This window comes from Camellia sinensis, chromosome 10 (genome assembly GCF_055761805.1).
Source record: "Camellia sinensis isolate YWXY chromosome 10, ASM5576180v1, whole genome shotgun sequence".
Classification (NCBI taxonomy): Eukaryota; Viridiplantae; Streptophyta; class Magnoliopsida; order Ericales; family Theaceae; genus Camellia; species Camellia sinensis.
This window is the reverse complement of record NC_138970.1, coordinates 70,852,415-70,875,741: the sequence shown is the minus strand read 5'-3', so window position 1 is coordinate 70,875,741 and position 23,327 is coordinate 70,852,415. Positions and strand designations below refer to the sequence as shown.

Below are 23,327 nucleotides of genomic sequence, written 5' to 3'. Positions count from 1 at the left end.
CAACTTCCTTTACTTATTTTATTTCAAAATAATAATAGTAATCACTATGCTTGGTTTCACTTTTCAAAAAACACTTTTTAAAAAATTCTACTTCTTATTTTCCGTGTTTTTTTATTTTTACTGATTTTTTAAAATATTTTAAGCAATTTTTTTAATTTTTAGGCATACCTAACTTAGATGTATCTAAAAAGTAAAAAATTTGTGAAAAAAACCTTTTAAAAATTCACTAAATACCCAAAATACAAAATAAAATACGAGAATTCAGTACATTTTTTGTATTTTTATGTATTTATTAATTTTTTAAAATATTTTTTCACATTTTTTTTACTTTTTAGATACATCTAAGTAAGGTGCATCTAAAAGTAAAAAAAAAATGTTTAAAATTTAAAAAATATCCACTAAAAACAAAAAAACACGAAAATCAAAAAACTTAGTTTTCAAAAAACTTAATTCAAAAAATTCAAACCAAACACACTAAATAATATTAATGTTAATTGTATGTTTTATTTTTTCACCTTAAATAATAATAATGTTACAATGTTAGTTGGGCATTTTAATTCTTCACGTTTTAATTACTAAATGGTTTCTATATACATGCACATAACAAAAATAAAACAATCCGATGAATTATATATTTAATAGTAATAAGTTCAACCATGTGATATGGACTACAATTGTTTTATGTGACTGGTTACAATCTACTTTCAAATTTTAATGCTTAAAACGAAATATAAAAATATGAGATAATATGTGAAATGTTTATACTAATTTTTTTTCTTTTATCATACATTCAATGCCCCCTCATACATAGGAATAGATATAATATTGTTTTCAATTGACAAAACAATCTCCAATATGAAGGACATGAAATCTGGTTAAACTACCAATCTGATCACCAATTTTCAACCAAACAATAGACGACTCCATAAAATGGACACGGAGTCGTATCCATAGTTTGAATCCCACCACACAAATAAGGCATATGTGAGAATTAACATACATAAATCTATATATTTATATTATTCATACTAGCCGTTCACATGCATGATGTGTATAATTTAGATAAATAAATAAATATATATATATATATATATATATATATATATATTGTGTAATAATATTAATTTCATTATACAATCATTTTATATAACCAAATACTACCTAAAAATACAAAAATATATCAAAGATGAAATATTGAAAATTTAAAACACTTTTTGGACTTTTAAACATAAACATTAAACATTAAAAAAAAAAAAAAAAAAAAAAAAAAAAAAAAAAAAAAACCGTATTGGTTCAAATGGTAAAACTATTATAAAAGCTAAAATTAAAAATTAAAAATTAAAAAAAAACACAAAATAAATATAAGAAAAATTATTGCAACACGTGCTCTTACAAAATACGTAAACATAATCCAAATATCAATTTGAAATCCTTAAAAACTAAGTTTGGTTGTTTTAGCCAAGTAAATGGACTACTTTTCACTTGGTCAGATTTTCAGCTTATTTACCAACAAAACAACTCAAGGGGATAAGTTCTCCATCATACCTTCATCTCTTTATTTCTCTTCATATTCCTATTGTAAGTCTTAATTCAGACTTACACCAATAATCCAAATAGTCGATCTCGTAAACTTCATTACAAAGGTCATCTATACAAAAAAATCAATTTCATTGAAAAATTATAAACTAAAGAAAAAATTACATTTTATTTTATAAAATGAACAACATATGTGATTGTAAATTTAAACAATCAACATAACAAAATAAAATATTTTTTGTTCTTGTGTTTATAATTTTTCGATGAAACTTATTTTTTTTAATAGATGACTTTTATTACAAAACTTACGAGATACACAGTTCGAATTATCAATACAAGTCCAAATTGAAATGTAAAAAAAAAAAATAAATAAATAAATAATTTAAAAAAAAAAAAAAAAGAGACAAAAATATAAAACAAAGCCTATCCCCAGATCAAAAGTTTGGTTGGTGAGATTTCTTACCCAACTCCCAAAATGATCTAAATTATTCATGTCACTATCAAATATTAAAAAAAAAAATTCAAATACATCAATTATCAATAAGGGTGGGGGATCCTCTTTTGTGGGGTCCCAAACATTTTCTTTTTAGGTACCCAAAAAAATGTTTTTGTTCGGTTTAGTTTGCTTGGGAGGGCAGAATAATAAACCAATCATAATTTAATATATAAAAAAAGAGAAAAAGATTACACCAACACTTATCAGTTGCTGAGAAAATTTGAATAAGTTGAAGTAGGCCGACAATAATCAAATGCAATCACAACTGAGTCATGTAACATATGTAGCACTTGCAGGCCAAAGCAATTTACTAGCCCATTGGGGAAATTGCAAATCATCACTCGTCAGATCCAAAAAAAAAAATGTAAAATCATGAAAAAGCATATCATTTCAATTATTAAATAGTAAACTTTATCACCGATTTACAATTTATTTAAAAACTTACACTAAATTGCCATTTTCCCCTAGTCCATTACACACCAATGATGCAATTCCCAAAGACTACATTATGACAAGGAAGTTCTGGTAGGCTGTGTTTGATTCGCAGATACGATGATGTGGTAGGATAAGATATTTCAGCAAGGATATTTTAGGTATTTTGCAATAAATTTTTTCTCTGGGACAATAATCCACATATATAGGATAAATGGCCCTTGGGTCATAAAATCTAATGGGTAATAGTTCTATTCCAGGATGAAATAGTCCTATTCTGCCCATTTATCCCAAATCAAATGTGACCTTATTTCTAGCTACAAGTCCATTTTCGTATCAAGGTATATACAACTACTCAACTTGTGCAAACCCTATTTCTGGGGGTCATGAGATTGAACTCCAAATGGGGGAGCCGGAGGGCCATAATACTGGGGAACTCCTGTTGCTTCAGTACGACCTCTGGCCCTACCGAAAAGGTAAGCCGCGATAGCTACGATCAAGAACAACAAAATCACCGGCAACGATATCACAATATAGCCCATAATTTACTTTCACTGAGGTTGCACAGCCAGTAAGTAGTCCTACATCATAATATGAAAGAGACCAGCAAACTAAAATGTAACTCAAATTCATCACTTCATCAAATGAAAAATAAAAAATTATGGAAGAAGAATAAAGAGGTAATTGATGTCATGTTAATAGAACACAATCTTCTTTTCTTTTCTTTTCCTTTGTTGGGTCATAATGGGTTCTAGATTCAGGGCCTAATTGACATGAATGGCTTTAAAATATAGTCCTAGCCAATTTGGAGAAACTAAAGTTTTTTTTCACATTGAGATTTCTCACTATTAAAAAGACCTAAGTCAGTGTTACAATGTTACTTCTACTCCACTAAGGTTTCTCACAAAAAAAAAAAAAAAAAAGAATTACGCAGACACGTCATGATGATGCTTCGAAATGACTGAATAATTTTTCACTTGGCAAAACAAATAAAATGGAAAAGTTTCAACAAGAAAAGATTATTCTGGGTTCATATTGAAATCATTAGCCATTGATGTCAATCTCACTAATAATAAAATGACCTACATGACTGCCATAAGGGTATCCAATTGGGGGGGGGGGGGGGGGGGGGGGGGGGGGGGGGCTAGAACTACATTCTCTTCCATTCCATTTTGGGGAAAAGGAAACCCAACCCACGTTACATTGCCTACCAATCTGTGTTTGGCTCCCAAGAAAATTCATATATAAAACCATGGTTTATGCCAAATACGGGAAAGAGGTTCAATGCAATTGGAATTTTTACTTATTTTTTTTCAATCAAAGTGAATATTCAGTTATGTGCAATGGTCCAATACATTACCACAAACATTCAACAAACTCAACAATTCCACACAAAAAAACAAAAAAACAAAAAAAAAAAAACCCAGGAGTATGTGGGAGAGTTGAAACTTTTACATTCTCAAATTTATTGGGATTCATATTGAACGCAAAAAAATAAAACTGGAACATAATTTGAGTATGAAAATCAGATATTGCCAATATTGATCAGGAAATTGAATTGAATTGAAAACTAAAGTTAAAAAAGCAAATGAATAATAAAAATAAAAATAAATGAATTGAAAGAATACCCTGATTACAGTTAAACAAACCCAAATCAACGAAGAGAAGATCAAAAGAGAAAAGAAACAGAGCTGAATTAGATGATCAAAACTAAGAACCCTTTACGTACCTCGTTGTTTGCCCTAAACTCAATTGAGAGAGAGAGAGAGAGAGAGAACCCAAAATTCAACACTAAATCTCGCCTCTGCTTCCACAGAATTTGTGTGACTATCAGCTACTACAAGCGGTGTACAACGAGATTCGGAAATTCGAGAAATCTGAATTTATTGATTGGATTTGGTTTTTTTTTGTTTTATAAATTCGTGCTTCAACGAAATACACCGTATAAATCGATTCTGTGGACGCATAAAGTTTTCTCCAATTTACAACAAATATATAAACGGAAACAATATACACCTGCAACTTATAATAAAAAAAAATGGTATAGCTTTAATTTTATGAATTATACTTTAAAAAAAATATTATAATTAAACATAATCGAGATATAACTAGAGAAAACATAATATAATTTATACGGCATAATTAAAAAATAATAATTATAATTAAAATAGGAAATAACATAATTAAAATTTTATAGTACATTCTTTTTACAATGCGTGTATATTAAATTTTTCTTATATAAAGACAAACTCTCAATATTATTGAGGGAAATAAGATTAACTTTTTACCCTTACATATTTATATAAAGTCGGGTGTTTTTTAGGCCAAATAATTTGAAAATTACAAAAAAAACACATTTGTACATCAATTTAAGAAGGATTAATCCTTGAAAAGGATAATTATAAAACAAAAATGTTTAAAAAGTAGAGTTCTAATAAAAGCTCTACTTCTTACTTATGAATGATTTGATGTATGTGTCTTTTTTTTTTTTTTTGCTCAATGCCACATCATTAATGCCACTGTTAGAGCATCTTTATCAAAATAGTCAAATTTTTTGTCAAATTTTAACTAAAAAGTAATTTTTCTATTTTAGCTAATCACTTTTTTAAATATATTCCCCATCAAACTCTCTATTCTTTTTCTATTTTATTTAAATATTTTTATTTTATTATTTCTTTAATGTTTTTTTTTTCTAACATTCATATTTTTTAAACTAACATTTTTCAATAGTTCAACTTTTGATTGGATATTTTTAAACCCACTCTCTTTCAATGTGTTTTTTTTTTTTTAATGTTCATATTTTTCTAATGTGAATAATATCACTTCATCTCTATTTTTTATCCACTTCAGCCTCCGTTTGGGAAGTGGGTTGGCTTTTTGGCTTTTTGGCTTTTTTGGCTATTTTAGCCTGGGCTAAAAAGCTTGGTTTGGGAAGGACTTTTTGGCTTTTTGGCTTTTTTGGCTTTTTTTGTGAGAGAAGAATGTAATGATTATGGGTTGGATGTGATGTTTTGTTTGTTATGGCTAAAATAGCCTATTTTGTTTTTTGTGGCTAAAATAGCCAAAAAAATCTGAAAACCATCTTGCCAAAATCTATTTTTATTTTTTTTAATTCATTCTTTGTTTTTCAATAAGCTTACAATTTTGTATTAGAAAAACTATTTTGTTCATACACTTGACCATTTAAAATACCCCCTTAGTTTAAGTAATAAAAGAGTTGGTTCATACAGTTACCAAATATGTGAACAAAATTAAATTTCAAAAGAATAGTTGTGTAATGCTTGTCTAATATTTTATTATTTAAATATATTTGTTGAGGCTTGATGGCTAGCTACTTGTGGGGAGGATTTGGGGCTCAAAAGATTTGGCAACTGGAAAGGCTAGCTTGATGGAGTATTTGTTTAGTGAATTTTCTTAGCAAAATAGTACTAACTCCAACCACACTCTCTACTTTTCACTAGTTAAAGTACAAAAAAAAGTACACTCTTTATTTTACCTAATTACTTTAGTTATTGTGTTCTTCAATCACACTCTTTATTTTAGCTAATCAATCAAACTAACTTAATTAATTTTTAAAACAAAGAAATAATAATTACTGATATTTTACTAATATAAATTTGCAATAATAATAAATTTGCCCATACAAACATACAAAACCTATAGAATGAGGAGAAAAAAAATACAAAATACAAAATAAATTATTCCGTAATTCATCAAACAGAATTGAAAGAACATATAAAATTGCTAGATACACATATACATATATAAAATATATAAAATCTCAAATCAAAGACATAACTATACAAAAATTCAAGATATATACATACATATTTGTTTAGAGAGCCTCTGGGGCTCTTCAATTGTAGCCACCAAAAAAGTAAAATGGTAAAGTAGCTAGCCCAATAGCCAATCCATTAGAACTCAAAATTAGAGTTACATTGACTAAAATGCCTAACAAGCTTTTTTTTTAACTATCCCCTTAAAGAGAGGGATTTGATGTGTATGATGGAGATGCTCTTAAAGCTCCAAATTTAGAGTTATGAATCATTGCTCAAAAAAAAAAAAAAAAAAAACCACTTAAAGTTTGACCCACATGACAAATTAAGCCTCTGTTTGGCAAGGCAAATTGGGGTTATTTTAGCCACTAGCGAACAAAAAAGGTTAAATTAGCCAAATGGAGACAAAAGTCAAGCACATGCTTGGCAACAACCCATGCCACGGTAGATTTACCAAACTACCCCCACTCACTCCTCTGATTAAGAGGGCCATCGCCTCACCACACACACAACACATTTTCTAGGGCACACAAAAAGGGTGAAGTGACAGAGGTGATTTGGAGACCCTCAACGGCGAAGACATCTGACGAAGCTTGCCAGAGCCGATCGGTACCGAAGTACACATATGCGGCGTCGAAGAAGACTCGCGAACCTTGCCAAAATCGAACGGTTGAGGCGTACATCTACGGAGTCGAACAATAACTCACCGTCTCAAACACCACCAATCTTCAAGTAATGCTTGTTTCAGTTTTGATTTCGTTTCCTTTTTCGCGTAAATACGTCCCCTGCATCCCGATCTGCTTGGGTTCATCTATCAAATCCCTTTCAGTGGGTGATTACAAATTTTTTTTTTAAAATTTGTGTGGACTCTAGTTTTTGTTTGTCATGTGGGAAACCCACTGCCCAATGTGAAGACTTTGAAGGTTTCACAGATACACACAAAATTGGGAAATGGATTTTTGGTTTTACTTCTCAAATCAAGTCAAATATTTCCAATTTCAGATTGTTTGTATACTCTTCAATTTTTATGTTTTGTACACTACTCTGCAAAATGGGCCAATAACACCCACTGATGAAAATAGGGTTTCGAAGAGAAAGTAAATTACAGAATTAGAGTGGTCTATCAAATTAATGTATTGGTCTATTATTATTAGAATGTTATAGTGCTTTGTTTGCTACAACAGAGAATTACGGTGCTCTGTTCAAATTTGTCATCCCTTTTTCTTCAATAATTATCTTTGCTAAGGAAGATAATTCAATGCAGATCATGACATTTCCATATCCATGGTCATTACGGTTATTTGAAGTTGAGACTTTTGGCTTCATCCAAGTCAGAGTCGATTTGGATCTGTTGTTATATAAATGTAAGAGACGTAAATTGAAAAGATAGATATAAATCTGTTCTTATATAAATCTATGATCAAACCATGATAAAAATTGAGAAATAGATACATATGAAGTACTTTAAAAATCTGTTCTTATATAAATCTATTCTTGATATGTTCTTATATAAATTTGTTCATGATAAAGCAATCTGTTCTTGATTTAATTGAGAAGTAAATTGAAAAATAGATAGATGTACATCTGTTCTTATATAAATGTAAGGGAAGTAAATTGAGAAATAGATAGATATAAATCTATTCTTATATAAATCTATGATCAATCTATGATACAAATTGAGAAATACATAGATATGAAGTAGTTTATTGCTTTAAAAAAATTGAAATCTTATCAAGATTGACAGAGTTTATCCAAATGTTTCTTGATTTGTTCTTATATACATGTAAGAGAAGTAAATTGAGAATATTATTGATATTGTAGGAGAGCTTCTCAGCTGTACGTTGTTATGAACAACACAGGAAAGTGTTATATTGCAAAGGTGTTAACGAAAATAATTTATCAAACCTTGTTGGTTTCATTTAATGAAGATAGATTACTAAACCCATTCTCTCCCTCATATGCACAAACATCTGTGTTGTTTTGAAGAAGCAGAAAAATTAGTTTAGCTTTTTGACATGTGTTGGGAAAATTTTGCATAAATTCTGTTTGTTGAGATCTCAGTGTATTTAGAGCTTCTTGGGTCGGTGACTAATCTTATCCAAGAGCTTATGCAAATGTGTCTTGATTTCGAAGCCTTTGCACTTTCTCGACTGTTTCTCGATAGGAAACACACGGTGTTCATGGCTTTTTATTATTATTATTATTGTTTTTGGGTTGTATATCTCCTATGTGTGCAAGTGCATATGGATAAAAGAATGTGGATGAAAAACGTAAATTTTAAAAAATAAATAATAATTTTAAAAATTAATTTTTAAAAAATAAATTTTAAAAGAAGTTTACCACTATAGAAGAACGTGGATGAATAATAATTTTCAAAAATGAATTTCATTCATGGTAAATTACGACATTAGTATTTCTACGTTACCATTTTGATTCATGTAAATTTAATTGATTTAATTTGATCATGAATTTTTAATTTGATTCATGTAAACACACGGTGTTCATGGCTTTTTTATATTATTATTGTTTTTTTTGGGTTGTATATATCCCATGTGTGCAAGTGCATATGGATTAATAAATAAGTTTACCACTATACAAATCTATGGATGAATAATACTTTTAAAAAATCAATTTCATTAATGGTAAATTATGACAGTAGTATTCGTACGTTATCATTTTGATTCATGTAAATTTAATTGATTTAATTTGATCATGAATTTATAATTTATAATTAATTGACTTAATTTGATCGTGAATTCTTAATTTGATTCATGTAAACACACGGTGTTTATGGCTTTTTTATCTGTTAGGTTTGAAAAGGAAATTTACTTTTACCTTTCTATTAAAACGTTGACAGTGAAACCAGAACTGGTAAGCTACATAACATATTAAAAAAATGAATAAAATAATGAGTTTGTATACCCATCCTATGAAACTTGTGCATCAGCGTATTCAGTTCATGTTTAACCTGAAATATGGATATTATAAACTAATTATTGCTATGATTCATTGTTACTTTCGAATATTTGTCAAACATAGCATGGCTTCGTTTACCTCTACTGTAACTTCCAGTACATGGCCACGTCGAATGTGTGCCTGTGGACATGGCCCCTGTATTGTTAAGATTTTTAGGTCCACCAAAATCCAGGGCGTCCCTACTTTGCATGTCCCTGCCCTGTGGTGAGTGCCCAATTCATTACCGGTCATAACTGCATGAACATTAAGAACCCATTGACTAATAGTTTCATCATTTGCACTCATCAGCCCTGTGTCAGTTGCATTGGTTGGTGCGAAGAACCAAGGCCAGAGAGCACGGACTATGCGTCATCCAGAAACGACATTGTCATGCAATTGCGGGATGATGTCATACACATTCAACAATCCATTGTGTATGTGCTATACATTGTCGTTGTCATTTTGTTGTTGCGTATGTAAGGGACGTTAGGATGTTGTTAGTATGTGCGGAACGTTAGGAGGTTGTTAGTATGTTTTAGTATGGCTATAAGCTTGCTTTGCGTTCCTCCACTAGGAACGGGTAGACGTATTAATGACTATCATAACTATGTCCACCGCTCAGTTGCATGCTTGTTCATGTATTTTATTAATGTGCGATGGTTATATGCTATCAAATTTAGCATCCTATTTGTCTGTTTGTTGTTCATGGGCATAGATTGTGCATCATGCAACCAATTTAAATTATTCTGCTATGGGCTTATACGTTTGTATTTTGTATATAACAACCAAATATGTGATGGTGATATTTTGTAACAGTACATTAGTTAGCTGCGTCGTTGTTGGTAATGGCTTCCATACGTACTTCTCCGCGTACCCAATCCAAAAGCAAATGCATTGTGATAGAGAAGTCAAGCAGTCTTGAAGAGACATAGAATCAGTTCAGCCACAAGGCCTCATGGGACAGTGACTCAATCCGAATTTTCCTGCATTTGATTGCAAATGAGATTACAAAAGGAAATCGGCCATTCTTAGTCCTCAGCCAAGCAGGGTACAAGTCGTTGGCAAGGAAATTTGAGAAAAAAACAGGAAGAAAACATGGCCTCAAACAGTTGAAGAATAAATACATGAGTCTGAAAAAAAAATGGCAAGCGTGGACAAAGTTGATGGATTCAAGCAAAGGAGTGTCAGGGATAGGGTTTGACAGCGAAACTGGTATGTTTCAGGCATCTGAGGAGTGGTGGGACAAGATGGAATCAGTAAGTACATGTTTGTTTCATTTCATATTTGTCTGTTACCAGTAAATTTAACCTTTTTCGTTAACTGCATTACTTGTTATATGAAATGTAACGTCTTGCTCTTTCATAAATCTCCAATTGTGTAGATAAACAAGGTGTGTGCGAAGTTCAGGAAAAAAACTTTGAAACATCGTAACTTGATGGAGACGGTTTTTACCGGGGCATCAGCTACTGGTAAGCACCATTGAACCCCGGGAGAGAAACTTCCTGAAGCTGCCGATGACTCATCTGATTCTGTGCACAGTTTGGGAGCTCAACCATTTGCTGATCCGATACCCGCAGGAGTACAGGACGTGGATTCTGATTTTTCACTCGAACCTGTTCCGACTGAAAAGGGGAAAAGGAGAAAAACGCCATCAACAAGTGTTTCAAAGTCGAAGAAGGCAACAAGTGGAGCGTCAGTTATTGCAGAAAGCATGAACAATCTAACAAATGTGGTTCGTACCCAGAATCAGCAAGTTACGGTGAGGCACCTCACAGGTAACGAATCACTGTACACAATCTCGGAGTGCATGCATTGCCTGACGAATATTCCATCCCTTATTGGTACGTCGCTATTTCATTTCACCTCGACACTTATGGATAACGCAGATTATCAGGAGGTGATGATGTGCCAGCCTGATAACAACCACATTATAGGGTGGCTTACATAAAAGCAGCTCTAGTGTACTGCGTCGGCGCCGTTTGCGAACCTGTTTGGGGCTCGCCGGATGTGATATAGCGATGTAATGCTGAAGATGCCTGCCCTTCTCTTGCTTTGGAAAACTTTTATTTAAGATATTGTTGGAACTGTACTAAAACATGATGGTTGTGTGTGCATGTTTTAAACTTTTTTCAAATTTTTTTTTTTTTTTTTTTTTGGCTAGCTATGGTGAACAAAGGTTTGCATGTTTGTCCGAGTTCAGGATGGAAGAATGGTTGTGTGTTTTTTTGGAATGGAATAAGATGGTTGTGTTTGAATTTTACATTAAAAATGAAATGCAAAACGATGGGCTACGTGTGGTGCTTTTGTATTTATTTATTTTGTTTGCGAAACTGTTATGTTAGATTGGCATCATCTTTTGTGGTTGTGTTAGTAATGCCATTGCCGTGTTAATGGTCCCCCTCTAAACAATTACGACCAGGTTCACTATTTGTTTAATTCATATCATTGTGCATGCAATTGTACATTACTATTATGCGTTAGTAATGCCATTGGTGACGCAAATTTTTTACATTAAAAAAGATGTCGACATTCTGTAATTGCAAACTGTTATTACATTTGAGTCAATGCATCGCATGCAAACTGATTAAAACCGTGCCACTTTTGTAGGTTTCGCAAGAACCAACACGTGACGAATCCTTGGGATGGAAGCAACAATGATGATTTAAGGGAAATGCTTAATCAAATGGCCGTATAGCTGCAACAACAAAACAACTGGACATTTCTACAAGCATGCCAGTATGTCACAGAGTGGTACGAAAAACACATGGCTAAAACGCCATGTCGTACTTCTATATTGACCGGGCATGCATGGATATCCGAACTATGTGCGGGCCATATGGGTCGATTTGAGGAAAATGTTTACATGTCGAAGCAAGTTTTTGTCGCTTTGTGGGAGACATTAGTAAATGATTTTGGGTTACAAGTACCGCAACATCCACATAGCTTAACTGTTGAAGAAAGCGTTGTAATGTTTATCCACGTGTTGAAAGGGATACAAAATTGGGAAATCCAAGAACGGTTCCAACATTCGGGAGAGACTGTGTCTCAGCATGTGCATAACGTATTAACTTCCATGAAAGAGTTCACTATTGTTCATTGCCGGCCCACATATAGTCAGCATCGTATACATCCATACGTGCGGTCTAAATGGAAATACCTACCGTTCAAGGTACTATTGAAAAACCTCACCCAGTTATTTGTGCCAAGTCCAGTTATTTTGTTTTTATTTTTAAGTGGATGTGACGTATGAAAATAACCATTACATGTACCCGTAAGAGTAACAATACAATTGGGTTGTTGGCAGGACTGTATTGGAGCCATAGACGGAACACATGTAAGTGCATGGGTTACGGGGCCAGATGCGTCAACATATTTCGGTAGGAAATACTGTCACACGCAAAATATCATGGCCGCGTGCAATTTTGACATGTGTTTCATCTTCATTTCGTACGGATGGGAAGGAAGTATGCACGATAGTTACATCTTCAACGAGATACTAACAAATGACAATGTCCCATTTACACATCCTGAAGAAGGTAACACATTGTATTGAAAAATCGATGGGGGTATAATTTTTCGTAAAACATCGTTACTTGAAAATGAAGCACAATGTCAATTTTCGTGTCATAAATTCTTGTACTGTCTGCAGGCAAATACTATCTTATCGATGCTGGCTATCCAAACCGGGTAGGTTACCTAGCACCTTTCAAAGGCAGCCATTATCACCAACAACAATTCCGAAGCAGTCAACGGAACAGGACAACAAAAACCCCAAGGGAATTATTTAACAAAGTTCACTCGTCGTAACGCAGTGTGGTGGAACGCACTTTCGGTGCCTGGAAAAATCGATGGGGGTTTATTAGAGACATGCCTCGGTATGACTTTGCAAATGTGCAAGTTCAGTTAGTAGGTGCGTCAATGGCATTACATAATTATATACGGCGAAATACAGGTAATCCAACAACTGTTCACCCAATCTGCGAGAAGGAAGAGGCTATGACAATAGTAAATGCCATACCAGAAGTTGAACATGATGAGGATGGTTTAATGGTTGGGGGTGAGGACCCTCATATGGCATTGGTGCGACTTCGCATACGCGACAAGTTAGTGTACTTGCGTAATAACGGAACGTTAGGAAATATATAATAGTCCACCTAATATTCGTAGGCTTCTAACATTGGTAACACACATGGAACAGACTGTATTCAAATATATTATCATGTACAATATGTATGTGTTTACACGGGAATATAATCCCTTTCAGTTGGTGACGTGCCTAACTTTGAAAAAACAAAAACCATAGAAAAAAATCTTTTTGAGAAGAAAAAAAAAACAAGGTCAAACAAATAAGAAAAAAAAAATAAATTCAAAAATTATCATGTGCCACGTCAATTAAAAACATAAAAAGACCAGTTTAAAACAACAAAAAGCCAAAAGAGACATCACAAAATATCATGTGCCACGGCAATACATTATGATTTTTCACATCATTTTAAATAAATTACATGAAAAAAAACTTTTTCCCAAAAACAACAAACAAAGTAAAAAATAAAAAAAATAAAAATTTAAACATAAATTAGCAGTTGCCACATAATTTAAAAATAAAGAAAACACATGAAAAACCATTTTTGAAAACTAAAAACAAATTAATGTATACAAATAAAAAAAAATGACAAAAACGTAAATTAAAAAAAAAGAACCACAAAAATGCACCTCATCCAAAAAAATAAAAAATAAAACCAGAAATTAGCATTTCCCACATAATTTAAAAATAAATAAAACACATGAAAACCCAATTTTGAAAAATAAAAACAAATTAATGTATACAAATAAAAAAAAATGACAAAAATGTAAATTAAAAAAAAGAACCACAAAAATAGGCCTCATCCAAAAAAATAAAAAATAAAAACAGAAATTAGCATTTGCCACGTAATTTTAAAATAAATAAAACACATGAAAACCCATTTTTGAAAAATAAAAACAAATTAATGTATACAAATAAAAAAAATGACAAAAACATAAATTTAAAAAAAAAAAAAAGAACCACAAAAATACGCCTCATCCAAAAAAATAAAAAAAAATAAAAACAGAAATTAGCATTTGCCATGTAATTTAAAAATAAATAAAACACATGAAAACCCATTTTTGAAAAATAAAAACAAATTAATGTATACCAATAAAAATAAAAATGACAAAAACGTAAAAAAAAAAAAACAAAAACAAAAACCAGTACAATGACGCTGACGTGGAGGAAGGACGGCTAGGAGTTGAAATGTGAAAATTACTTCAAGGGCAGTTCGGTCATTTAACATGAAGACACCTCACCAAAAAGCCAAAAAAACCCTTCCCAAACTAGGCATTTTAGCCCCAGGCTAAAATAGCCAAAAAAGTCAAAAAGCCAACCCACTTCCAAAACTACAGGCTTCGTTTAGGAAGATAGGTTGTGGGCTTTTTTGACTATTTTAGCCATAAAAGACAAAATATGCTATTTTAGCAACAACAAACAAAACATCACATCCAAGCCATAATCATTACACTCTTCTCTCACAAAAAAAGTCAAAAAAGCCAAAAAGTCCTTCCCAAACCAAGCTTTTTAGCCCATGCTAAAATAGTCAAAAAAACCAAAAAACCAATCCACTTCCCAAACCAACCCTAAGTCAGAGTTTTAATTTTATCAATTTAAACCCTAATATTCTAAATTAACCACAATTTCAACCATTTGTCACATTCCGTTTACTTGATTAATAGAAATTTTTTATACACACATGTCATGTTTACATTTGGCTTCTAAACTTGATGGCAAATCTATTTGTTAGCTCAACCATACCAAATCACAATTACAAATTATGAACAAACTTGACCAACCATTTCAATTGTAAAATGTACTCTATTATCTTAGTTCAAACCTTCCTCGTTTTCCTTCATCTTACTAGTGACCCCATCATCTTCTCTTCTCACCGACAGTACCTCACCCCTTTCCTATTTTCTTTAGTGATGCCACCACCATTTCCCTCAGCTCTCTTTTCCTTCCTAACTCTCATTTCACTTTTTCCACTCATTCAATGAGCTCTATATTCCAGAGCATTCAAATGTGGAGCTTAATGCCCCTTCCATACACGACACAATCACAAAATAGAGACTTCTAATGTCACAAACAAACTCCAACGAAGAACATGGACTTCACAGAAGACTCTCCTCTATCTCTATTAAAATCTAGCTGTTTCTAGTAATAAATGCTTAAAAACGTGTAATTATTCTAATAGTTTTAGATGTTATTGCACTTTTATTATATTAATCCCTTTAATTTATGGTTGATTGTGTGTTTAATAAAATGATTCTACTTTGTAAGGAAAACATGACAATTGCAGTGATAATGGGCAAAAAGATAAATAAATGAAAAGATGAGGATGAGCAAATTTTACTCAATATGTGGGCCAACTTAGAATGTTGGAAACAACTACATGAATGAGTTGGAATTGTTAATCAATAACTGAGTGCTTGGCCTAACTGGATTTGGGGTAGTTGTTGTGCGGGGTGAACTATTGTGCAGTCAAATAGACTCATTTCATCGCTCATTTCGATAATCTGAACCGTTCACATTTTAGAATACATCAAGTAGAACATATCTGTAAAAAGTCAAGTTAATCAGATATCGTTTACCCATTCATCCACTCAGATTTGTATCTACAAAAATAAATAACAATTGTGATTTAAAGTATTAAAATGAATACAAATGTAAGTGGATGAAAGGGTAAACGATATCCGATTAACTTGATCTTTTGTAGGTATATTCTATTTGATATATTTTAAAATGTGAACGGTTTAGATTATCGAAATGGATCCCAAAATGGACCAAATTAGTTGCACAACAGTGACTAATGTGCACCCCGCATACCAGCCACCCCAAATCCGGCCAAACCGGCCTTCGTAGAATATTCTTATTATTTTTTAGGGTTTTTTTTTATTATAAGTATATGAACTCTACTGTGAGAGCTATCATTCATTCAGTCATTTTTTTTAATACAGTTTTTTTTTTTTTTTATTGAGTTCTAGTTTTCTTTGTTAAGATTAGGGGTGAAATCACAATAAATTATTTTTAAGTATTTTATGATTCAATCATAGTTTTTATTGTTAAGATTATATTGATTTATTAGTTTAAATATTTTTGGGGAAAGTTTTTGTTGTATAAAATTATTTGTTCTATCGTAGACTCCGAACACAGTAGAAGCTTAGAATTCCCTGTGAATCAAATAATTAAATTTTTACTATGTAATCAATCAATCAAAATAATGAATCCTTTTGAGATATTTTTTATTCAAAATAACTATTTTATTTTCTGATTGAAAACACCTTTTGTGTGATCTTCAGTTGAGTTATACAAATTGAATTAGAAATATTTTACAAATAAAACACTGATAATGAATCCTTAATGTCTTAGTAATTTCATATTATTGTTACTTCGAATTATTTTTAATCAATTATTTTCTCTAATCATCCAAAAAAAATTTCATTCCACTTTATTTTATTTTACTTTTGATCACTTGATTCTTTATTTGAATATTCCAATCCCTATGGATTTAACCTCGGATTCACCAAGACTTTAAAGCCACAAAACAATCCACTAAGAAGACAAATAATTACGGTACAAAACAATTCACTAAGAAAACAAAAAAAAAGGAAATTACACAAGAGTACTCTTAATTACCTAGCAAATTTCCCGAATTGAACCAAACCCAATGTACCTCTTCCACCATCGTCTTCATCTTGGAATTGCTTTGCCCAATAACACCAAAGTCGAATCCACGACGATGAACCACTTTGAAATCCACCAAAGCTTCAAGCCCAAGTTTTCCAGAATCCACAGATAAACACCTCTCTTTTTGTGAATAAACAAACAAAATCAACCCTTTATGTTTATCAATATGTAGTTTATCGATCAATTGATCACCTTCTATACATCAAGGAAACTCATATAAATCAACCTCCAATATAGAATTCTTTGTATTTTACTCCTCTTTGAGAATCTGGACAGGTTCAACCTTAAAAATAATAAATGGTGCACTTTATAGTAAACAGAGTCATGATGACCACTCGAGCAGTGTGAGTAAAGGTGGTGCAAAACATATAGGCCAATAGCTTGAGTGCAACATTTACCATTTGAGCGATAAAACATATTTCCCAAAAGTTTAATTTGCAAGCATAGATACTAGATGATCCACTTCACCGCTTGAGCGTACAAATAATCGCTCAAGCGATCAAACAACTTTTCCTTCAGGGGCGCTGCCCCCTTAACCCTGCCTGGACGCTCTACCTTAGACCTGCCAAGGGCAAACAAAGAATGCTCAAGATACAGAATGTCAGTACAAACTCCTCTACACAACCACAATTCGGGTTAGATTCACATCTAAACCTAAACACTCATATCCTCATTGAAATAAAATAGCGAATAAAATTACAACTAAAAAGAGTTTTGTCAAACGGGATTGCCAATTACAAAAACCTAACAACAATAAATCGAACTGAGGTGCGGTAATCTTGCTCTCTTTAAGGAGATTCAAGTCCTTCTCGTTTGGTAAAAACTACCACTCTCTGATACAGCAAAATATCACATATTAGCCTATCTCTCCCAGCATACAGCAGCTCGACTTTTAGTCGTGTTGACTCTATCTACGCTCCACCACAAAAACACCTTTACAGATTGCCTAATTATTTCTATGTAAAATATATATAGATATAGTCACAATTCTCTATATAAAATATAGATGCACATGCTCTAATTTATATACATCCACAAACAAATGAAGAGTCATCATATTTCATACAATAATGACTCAAGTAACTCATAACCTTTCACATGAACTATAATTGTAACTCACCACAATGCATGCGTAATTAGTTGAGAATAATAAACTCACGCTCAAACACTTTAATTCACCATATTGCATTATTATGTAATTATTAATTGCACTTTATGAAATAATGTATGTATACACATGAATGCATATATATAATTTTAATATTAAAATAACATGAATGCATCTATGCACCAACAATCCCCCGCTAATTTTACTATTAAAAAGTCACAAAAATTATCAGGCAAAGAGGGATATTGTACATCATGAAGATGTGCTCTGCATTGAACCCCCACTAGTAAAATAGTGATCTCTACTCCAGAGTCAGTAATGGTTTCAAAATTGAACTATGACTGCTTAATTGAAATAAAATATCACTGCCCACATATAATAATCTAGGTGTTGACATAAGCTTTGATGGCTAGCATGTTACGACCTTGTGATGATCCTAGCAGCCCCACTTTCACACTTACATAGGTAAAATCTGTCAAATGTGCTCTTGTAATTCTGACAACCCACTCATAAAAGAGCTACAATTGTTATTAAGAGTTAAAAAACTCAACCCTCCAAACATTACAGGATAAATGAACTCACACCATAACGATAGACAAAAATAAATAAATAAATAAATTTATTTAGTGCATTTCTTACAACTACCATATGATTCGTTCTTCCTATTAAACCTGGTCATAGGATCTCTACGTCCTAGGTTGGGTTGGTTATTCTATTTGTGCAGGCTTAGTCTTATCCCCCTCGATGTAATATATCCAGATAGTCTTTTAAAATAGATTTAGAAGACAATCACACACTTTAATACCATCCAAAATAATACTTAAGAGCTCAATCACATAAGTCCAAATTTATCATTATAAAAACAATCACCTCTGCCAAAAATATTTGTGGTGTTCTCACAATTATTCACAAATGTGAAATGGTTTCTCAAAAAATTAATTGCATCAAAAAATTTCTTAACCATTCACCTTCTCAATTGCTACAATTAGCAATAATTAAATATAACATCATTTCATAAAATATAATTAGTGGTAGATAAAAATCACTTGACAAAATATATCAGTACAGTTTCACAATTTTAAAATATATATAGTTCTACAAAAGAAAAACAAACAGTCATTTTTTATTGTTAGATCCAAATAAAAAATTCAAATATGTATTCATTTACATTAACTCGAGGTTGTTGGATCCTTTTTTCTTTTTAGGTTCTCCTTTTTTGTCCTTTATTCTCTGGTCTTAGTGCATAGGGGGTCTGTTTTATGGCAACCCCTTTAATACGTGAAGGTGGTCAGACCGATAGTAGCGGGACGGAGGTTGGGAGTGAGCAATGATGGATCTAAAGGGGGCTAAAGGGGGCGGCTGCACCCCTAGAAATTTGAAAAATATCATATATTATATTAAAAATTTTAAAATAACTTAAAATTATAGGAGTTTGCACCTCCAAATTTTTTGTAGATAATTTCAAAATTATATAGAGTAGCCCCGCCAATTTTTTAAGCTATAGAGTAGCCCCCCAAAGACATAATCCTGGATCCGTCCCTGAGTGAGTATTCTAACAAACGAAAGGGACTCCATCCTAGTCAAGTTTTTGTTCCACCAAAAAGGCATCACATTCATAGTGGTCTCAGTATGGACATGGAGCATGCAACTTGGGATCTTGAACAACATGAACTTGAGCAGTGCTTGATTGGTTATGTTCCAAACGTGCGTCATTTCGTATTGTATGTAATGCAACTACATAAAAATGACATTTGGAGGTTGGAAGGATCTGTTTATGTTTATGGTCGCAGTAAGAATTTCCTTATGTTTTTGTTTGAACATGAGCATGACATGAATCGTATTGCAACGAATGGCCCTTATGCTATAAAATGAGCGTTGTTAGTTGTTGATTACCGGGAATCGGGTATGGTGATTGATCAGTTAATCATGGATTAGATGTCTATTTGGATCAGGTTGTATGGATTGCCATTGGAGTGTTTTACGGAGGAAGCAGGTTTTTGGTTGGGTAAAGCTATTGAGGATGTGATTAAGATATATACAGATCTGCTTATGCCTTGTAATATTCGGTTCCTACATATTCAAGTATGGGTTCCCACTGATCAACCTTTGATTAGTGGGTTCTACTTGAAATTTATGGATGGTGACGCAATGAAAGTGACGGAGCAGCCACGTGACGACAATCATAGTAGAGCTATGGAAGATGGTGTTGAAGTAATGGGTCAAAGAAGCTTAGAAAAGAAGAAAAAATGACCGTTGACAACGCTCTGCAACTCTATGCCCTAAATAATGACATGGATGCTCATCGGAGGAAAAGGATCATCTGATCCGAAGCACCAAAAAGATCAAAAGCTCTACAGATCAAGAAGATACAGACATGGGCTAATCTGTGCCTCTAGACGCCGATAAAGAAGAACTTATTGCCAAACCTCAAAGCCTTCAAGACATAGCGGAGGACAAGGACCTTAATCATGGAGACCCTGCGATTAAGGTGCACTAGGGGACTACTGAGGTTCTTGAAGCCCCGAAATCGTTCAAACAAGCCATCATGCGTTCACGGTTCAATGAGAATGCATATGAGAAAAACTTTGACTACGATGTAGGGTGTTGTCCTCCGATGAAGATAAAGCAAGTTGTACGATCCAAACTGAGAAAGAGGATGAGAAAATGGAGGAGGAGAGAGATGGCATCCCCCAGGTAAAAATCCCACCTAGCTTGTTGAAGAAAGTTAGGGAACCATAGAGAAAATGTTTGATAATAAGATTATTGGGGAAAACTATAGGTTATAAGTTGTTTATGGCCAAAGTCACCAAAATCTGGGGACTACAATGTGACTTCGAAGCCCTAGATATGGGCCATGGCTTCTTTATCGTGAAATTTGACATGATGAAAGATTATACTAAGGTGTTCACAAGTGGACCCTGGGTAGCCATGGATCATTATGTCACTATTCGAAAATGGCAGCAAGATTTCAAATCGGATGGACTGAAGAGGATACCACAGCCATGTGGGTGCGATTCCCTAATCTACCCATCAAATACTATAACAAGAAAGTCTTATTCCACATTGCGAAGGTATTGGGGACGCCTCTAAAGATTGACATCAACACAGCTATGGCAGCAAGAGGACGATATGCTCGGGTCTGCGTTGAAACGGACCTCCGAAAGCCACTAATCTCCCAAGTTACGCTAGGTAAATACATATATAATGTTGAATATGAACATTTGCACTTATTCTGCTTTTCTTGTGGCAGGGTTGGTCATCGGGGAGAAAGATGCAGTGACAGACTCTTGCCGGAGACAATTCCTCAATGACCAGAAACCGCTGGGAACGAAGAACAAAATGAGGCATCTCACAATATTAACCCCAGCCCAACCAAGTTTGGGTTGTGGATGACAGCAAATAAGTCTAATAGGAAAAGAAGAGGCCCAAGCCCAAGAAGAGACAACCCTCAACAGAAGAATAGATTTGAGACATTTCAAGAAGGAGGAGAAGACCATAATAATATCAAAGCCCAAGTAAGAAATGCAACGGGCCAAAGAGGGAAAGCCCAACTGGAGGGAGGTTTTAAATATAGAGCCAGACCATATGAGAGAAAGGAGTATAACAACTCTAAGATTGATAAAGTGAAGAAACTAGAAGAGATTAGACTGGGCAAAAAAAAGGATACTGACATGGAGATTCCAGATCAAGGGCCAGAGTTGGGGGCAAGTGAGACATCAATTCCTCAAAAACTTTCAGAGCAAGAGCCTATTTCCCTGCCAACAGTTGAGGGCAACCAGGCTCCCAGCCAGAGCAACGGCCTGATTCAGCCACTCTATCCCACCCAAGTTGTAGAGAGACCCACTAGACCCAAGGTAAAAGAACCTCCAAACAAACATGGAAGAGGAATGAGCGAACTACCCTACGGAGATGCACACCATGAATGAGAACAGAGTTCTAGTGTGTTTAACACCAGGCAAAGAAGTGTTTCACCTCATCACCTCCGAATGGTGGAACGAAGAAACAAAGTTGAGAATCCAATCGTGGTGATCAGTGGATGCAACCGAGATGTGCCACTACATCTCAATGAATCCTCAAAATTCGATGGAAGTGAACCTTCAATCATACGAGGTTACCTGAAGCTAAATGATCAGGAACCGTTACCCTCTCATACTATACCTTCCATGGATTTGCTAGTTTGGAACTGTAAGGGGGTAGGCAACACGAGATTCAAGAGAAACTTGCGTGAGTTAGTTGAAATCCATAAACTTGAGATTATTGTTCTTCTCCAAAGTCGAACTTACAGCTATGGGCATGTTCTTCAACTGTATGGGGTTCACTACTTCAACTCATGTTGATCCTGTTGGCCGGAGTGGGGTATTTGAATACTTTGGAAACCATCTTTGGTAAACGTTCGCGTTGTTGAGGCCAATTCCCAACAAATCACAGCTACCATCTCTCGTCAAGACTATCAAGATTGGTTACTTACGGCTATTTATGCAAGCCCTATTGCGAGGCAGAGAAATGAGCTCTGGGATCATCTTGAGACACTTGCACAAAATATAAAGGAGCCTTGGCTAGTAGCTGGTGACTTCAATGATTTCACATCTACTAGTGACAAACGAAGTCTCTACAAATCCAACAGTCAGAGCCGAAGTCAGGATCAAAGAAGAAATCAAAAATTTAACGAGAGACTCAATAACTGTAAGCTCATGGATTTGGGTTGCACTGGACCAAGACTGACTTGGAGTAATAATCACAAAGGCTGGGCTAACACTATGGTGAGATTGGATAGAGCAATGTGTAATACTGAGTGGAGACTCACATTTCTCGAAGGATCTGTCCGAAATCTTCCTCGCACGTACTCGGATCATTCTCCCATAATGGTGTTCACTCAAGGTAAGTCTCTTTTCAACCCCTCTTGTAAACCATTTAAATTTTTGGCAGCTTGGATCACTCATAAGGATTTTTCTTCTGTGGTGACCAATAGCTAGGGTAAACAAGCACCCTCTTTGAGTAAGAAACTTGAAACTCTAGCCCGTGATGCTAGTGTTTGGAATAAAGAGGTTTTTGGTAACATCTTCAGAAGGAAGAGATGGTTGTTGGGAAAAATTGAAAGGATTCAAAATTCCCATAATCTCCACAATTTAGAAATTGACTTGGTTGATCAATATAATAAAGTTCTTTATCAAGAAAAGCTTCTTTGGTTCCAAAAATCCAAAGCCAGATGGATTACTCAAGGTGAGAGAAACACTCGATTTTTCACCTTATAACTCTGGCCAAAAGAAA

The 23,327-nt window shown here is 33.6% G+C and overlaps 2 protein-coding genes and 1 long non-coding RNA gene across 4 annotated transcripts; 2 read left to right on the top strand and 1 right to left on the bottom strand.

Annotated features, from left to right (window-relative positions):
• Positions 1 to 2,397: 2,397 nt before the first annotated feature.
• On the bottom strand, positions 2,398 to 4,492 carry LOC114284197 (uncharacterized). Its single transcript, XR_003636803.2, has 2 exons — positions 4,194 to 4,492; positions 2,398 to 3,045 (listed from the first exon to the last, which is right to left on the bottom strand). It is a non-coding gene; the product is annotated as an uncharacterized LOC114284197 (long non-coding RNA).
• Positions 4,493 to 6,746: 2,254 nt separating this feature from the next.
• Positions 6,747 to 13,422, top strand: LOC114284224 (uncharacterized). Of its 2 annotated transcripts, XM_082891604.1 has the most exons (6): positions 6,747 to 6,972; positions 10,012 to 10,451; positions 10,577 to 10,970; positions 11,803 to 12,364; positions 12,500 to 12,731; positions 12,845 to 13,422. In XM_082891604.1, exons 4-6 carry the CDS (start codon positions 11,960 to 11,962, stop codon positions 13,000 to 13,002), a joined length of 795 nt encoding a protein of 264 aa, XP_082747730.1. In that variant the 5' UTR covers positions 6,747 to 6,972; positions 10,012 to 10,451; positions 10,577 to 10,970; positions 11,803 to 11,959; the 3' UTR covers positions 13,003 to 13,422. The 2 variants fall into 2 exon arrangements, 1 of the variants encoding a protein (XP_082747730.1); XR_014342177.1 differs by lacking the exons at positions 11,803 to 12,364; positions 12,500 to 12,731; positions 12,845 to 13,422 and adding exons at positions 9,280 to 9,420; positions 11,082 to 11,464 and having other exon boundaries at positions 9,505 to 10,451.
• Positions 13,423 to 22,346: 8,924 nt separating this feature from the next.
• Positions 22,347 to 23,032, top strand: LOC145800473 (uncharacterized). Its single transcript, XM_082890154.1, has 3 exons — positions 22,347 to 22,444; positions 22,543 to 22,937; positions 22,986 to 23,032. The coding sequence occupies exons 1-3, from the start codon at positions 22,347 to 22,349 to the stop codon at positions 23,030 to 23,032; spliced, it is 540 nt and encodes a 179-aa protein (XP_082746280.1).
• The last annotated feature ends 295 nt before the right edge of the window (positions 23,033 to 23,327 follow it).

Coding starts and splice junctions, on each gene's coding strand:
- LOC114284224 (XM_082891604.1), top strand. CDS start 11,960: ATGGCTAAAACGCCATGTCGTACTTCTATATTGACCGGGCATGCATGG. Junction 12,365..12,499: donor GGAAATACCTACCGTTCAAG/GTACTATTGAAA, acceptor GGTTGTTGGCAG/GACTGTATTGGAGCCATAGA. Junction 12,732..12,844: donor ATTTACACATCCTGAAGAAG/GTAACACATTGT, acceptor TACTGTCTGCAG/GCAAATACTATCTTATCGAT.
- LOC145800473 (XM_082890154.1), top strand. CDS start 22,347: ATGGGCATGTTCTTCAACTGTATGGGGTTCACTACTTCAACTCATGTT. Junction 22,445..22,542: donor TACTTTGGAAACCATCTTTG/GTAAACGTTCGC, acceptor TATTTATGCAAG/CCCTATTGCGAGGCAGAGAA. Junction 22,938..22,985: donor CATAATGGTGTTCACTCAAG/GTAAGTCTCTTT, acceptor AATTTTTGGCAG/CTTGGATCACTCATAAGGAT.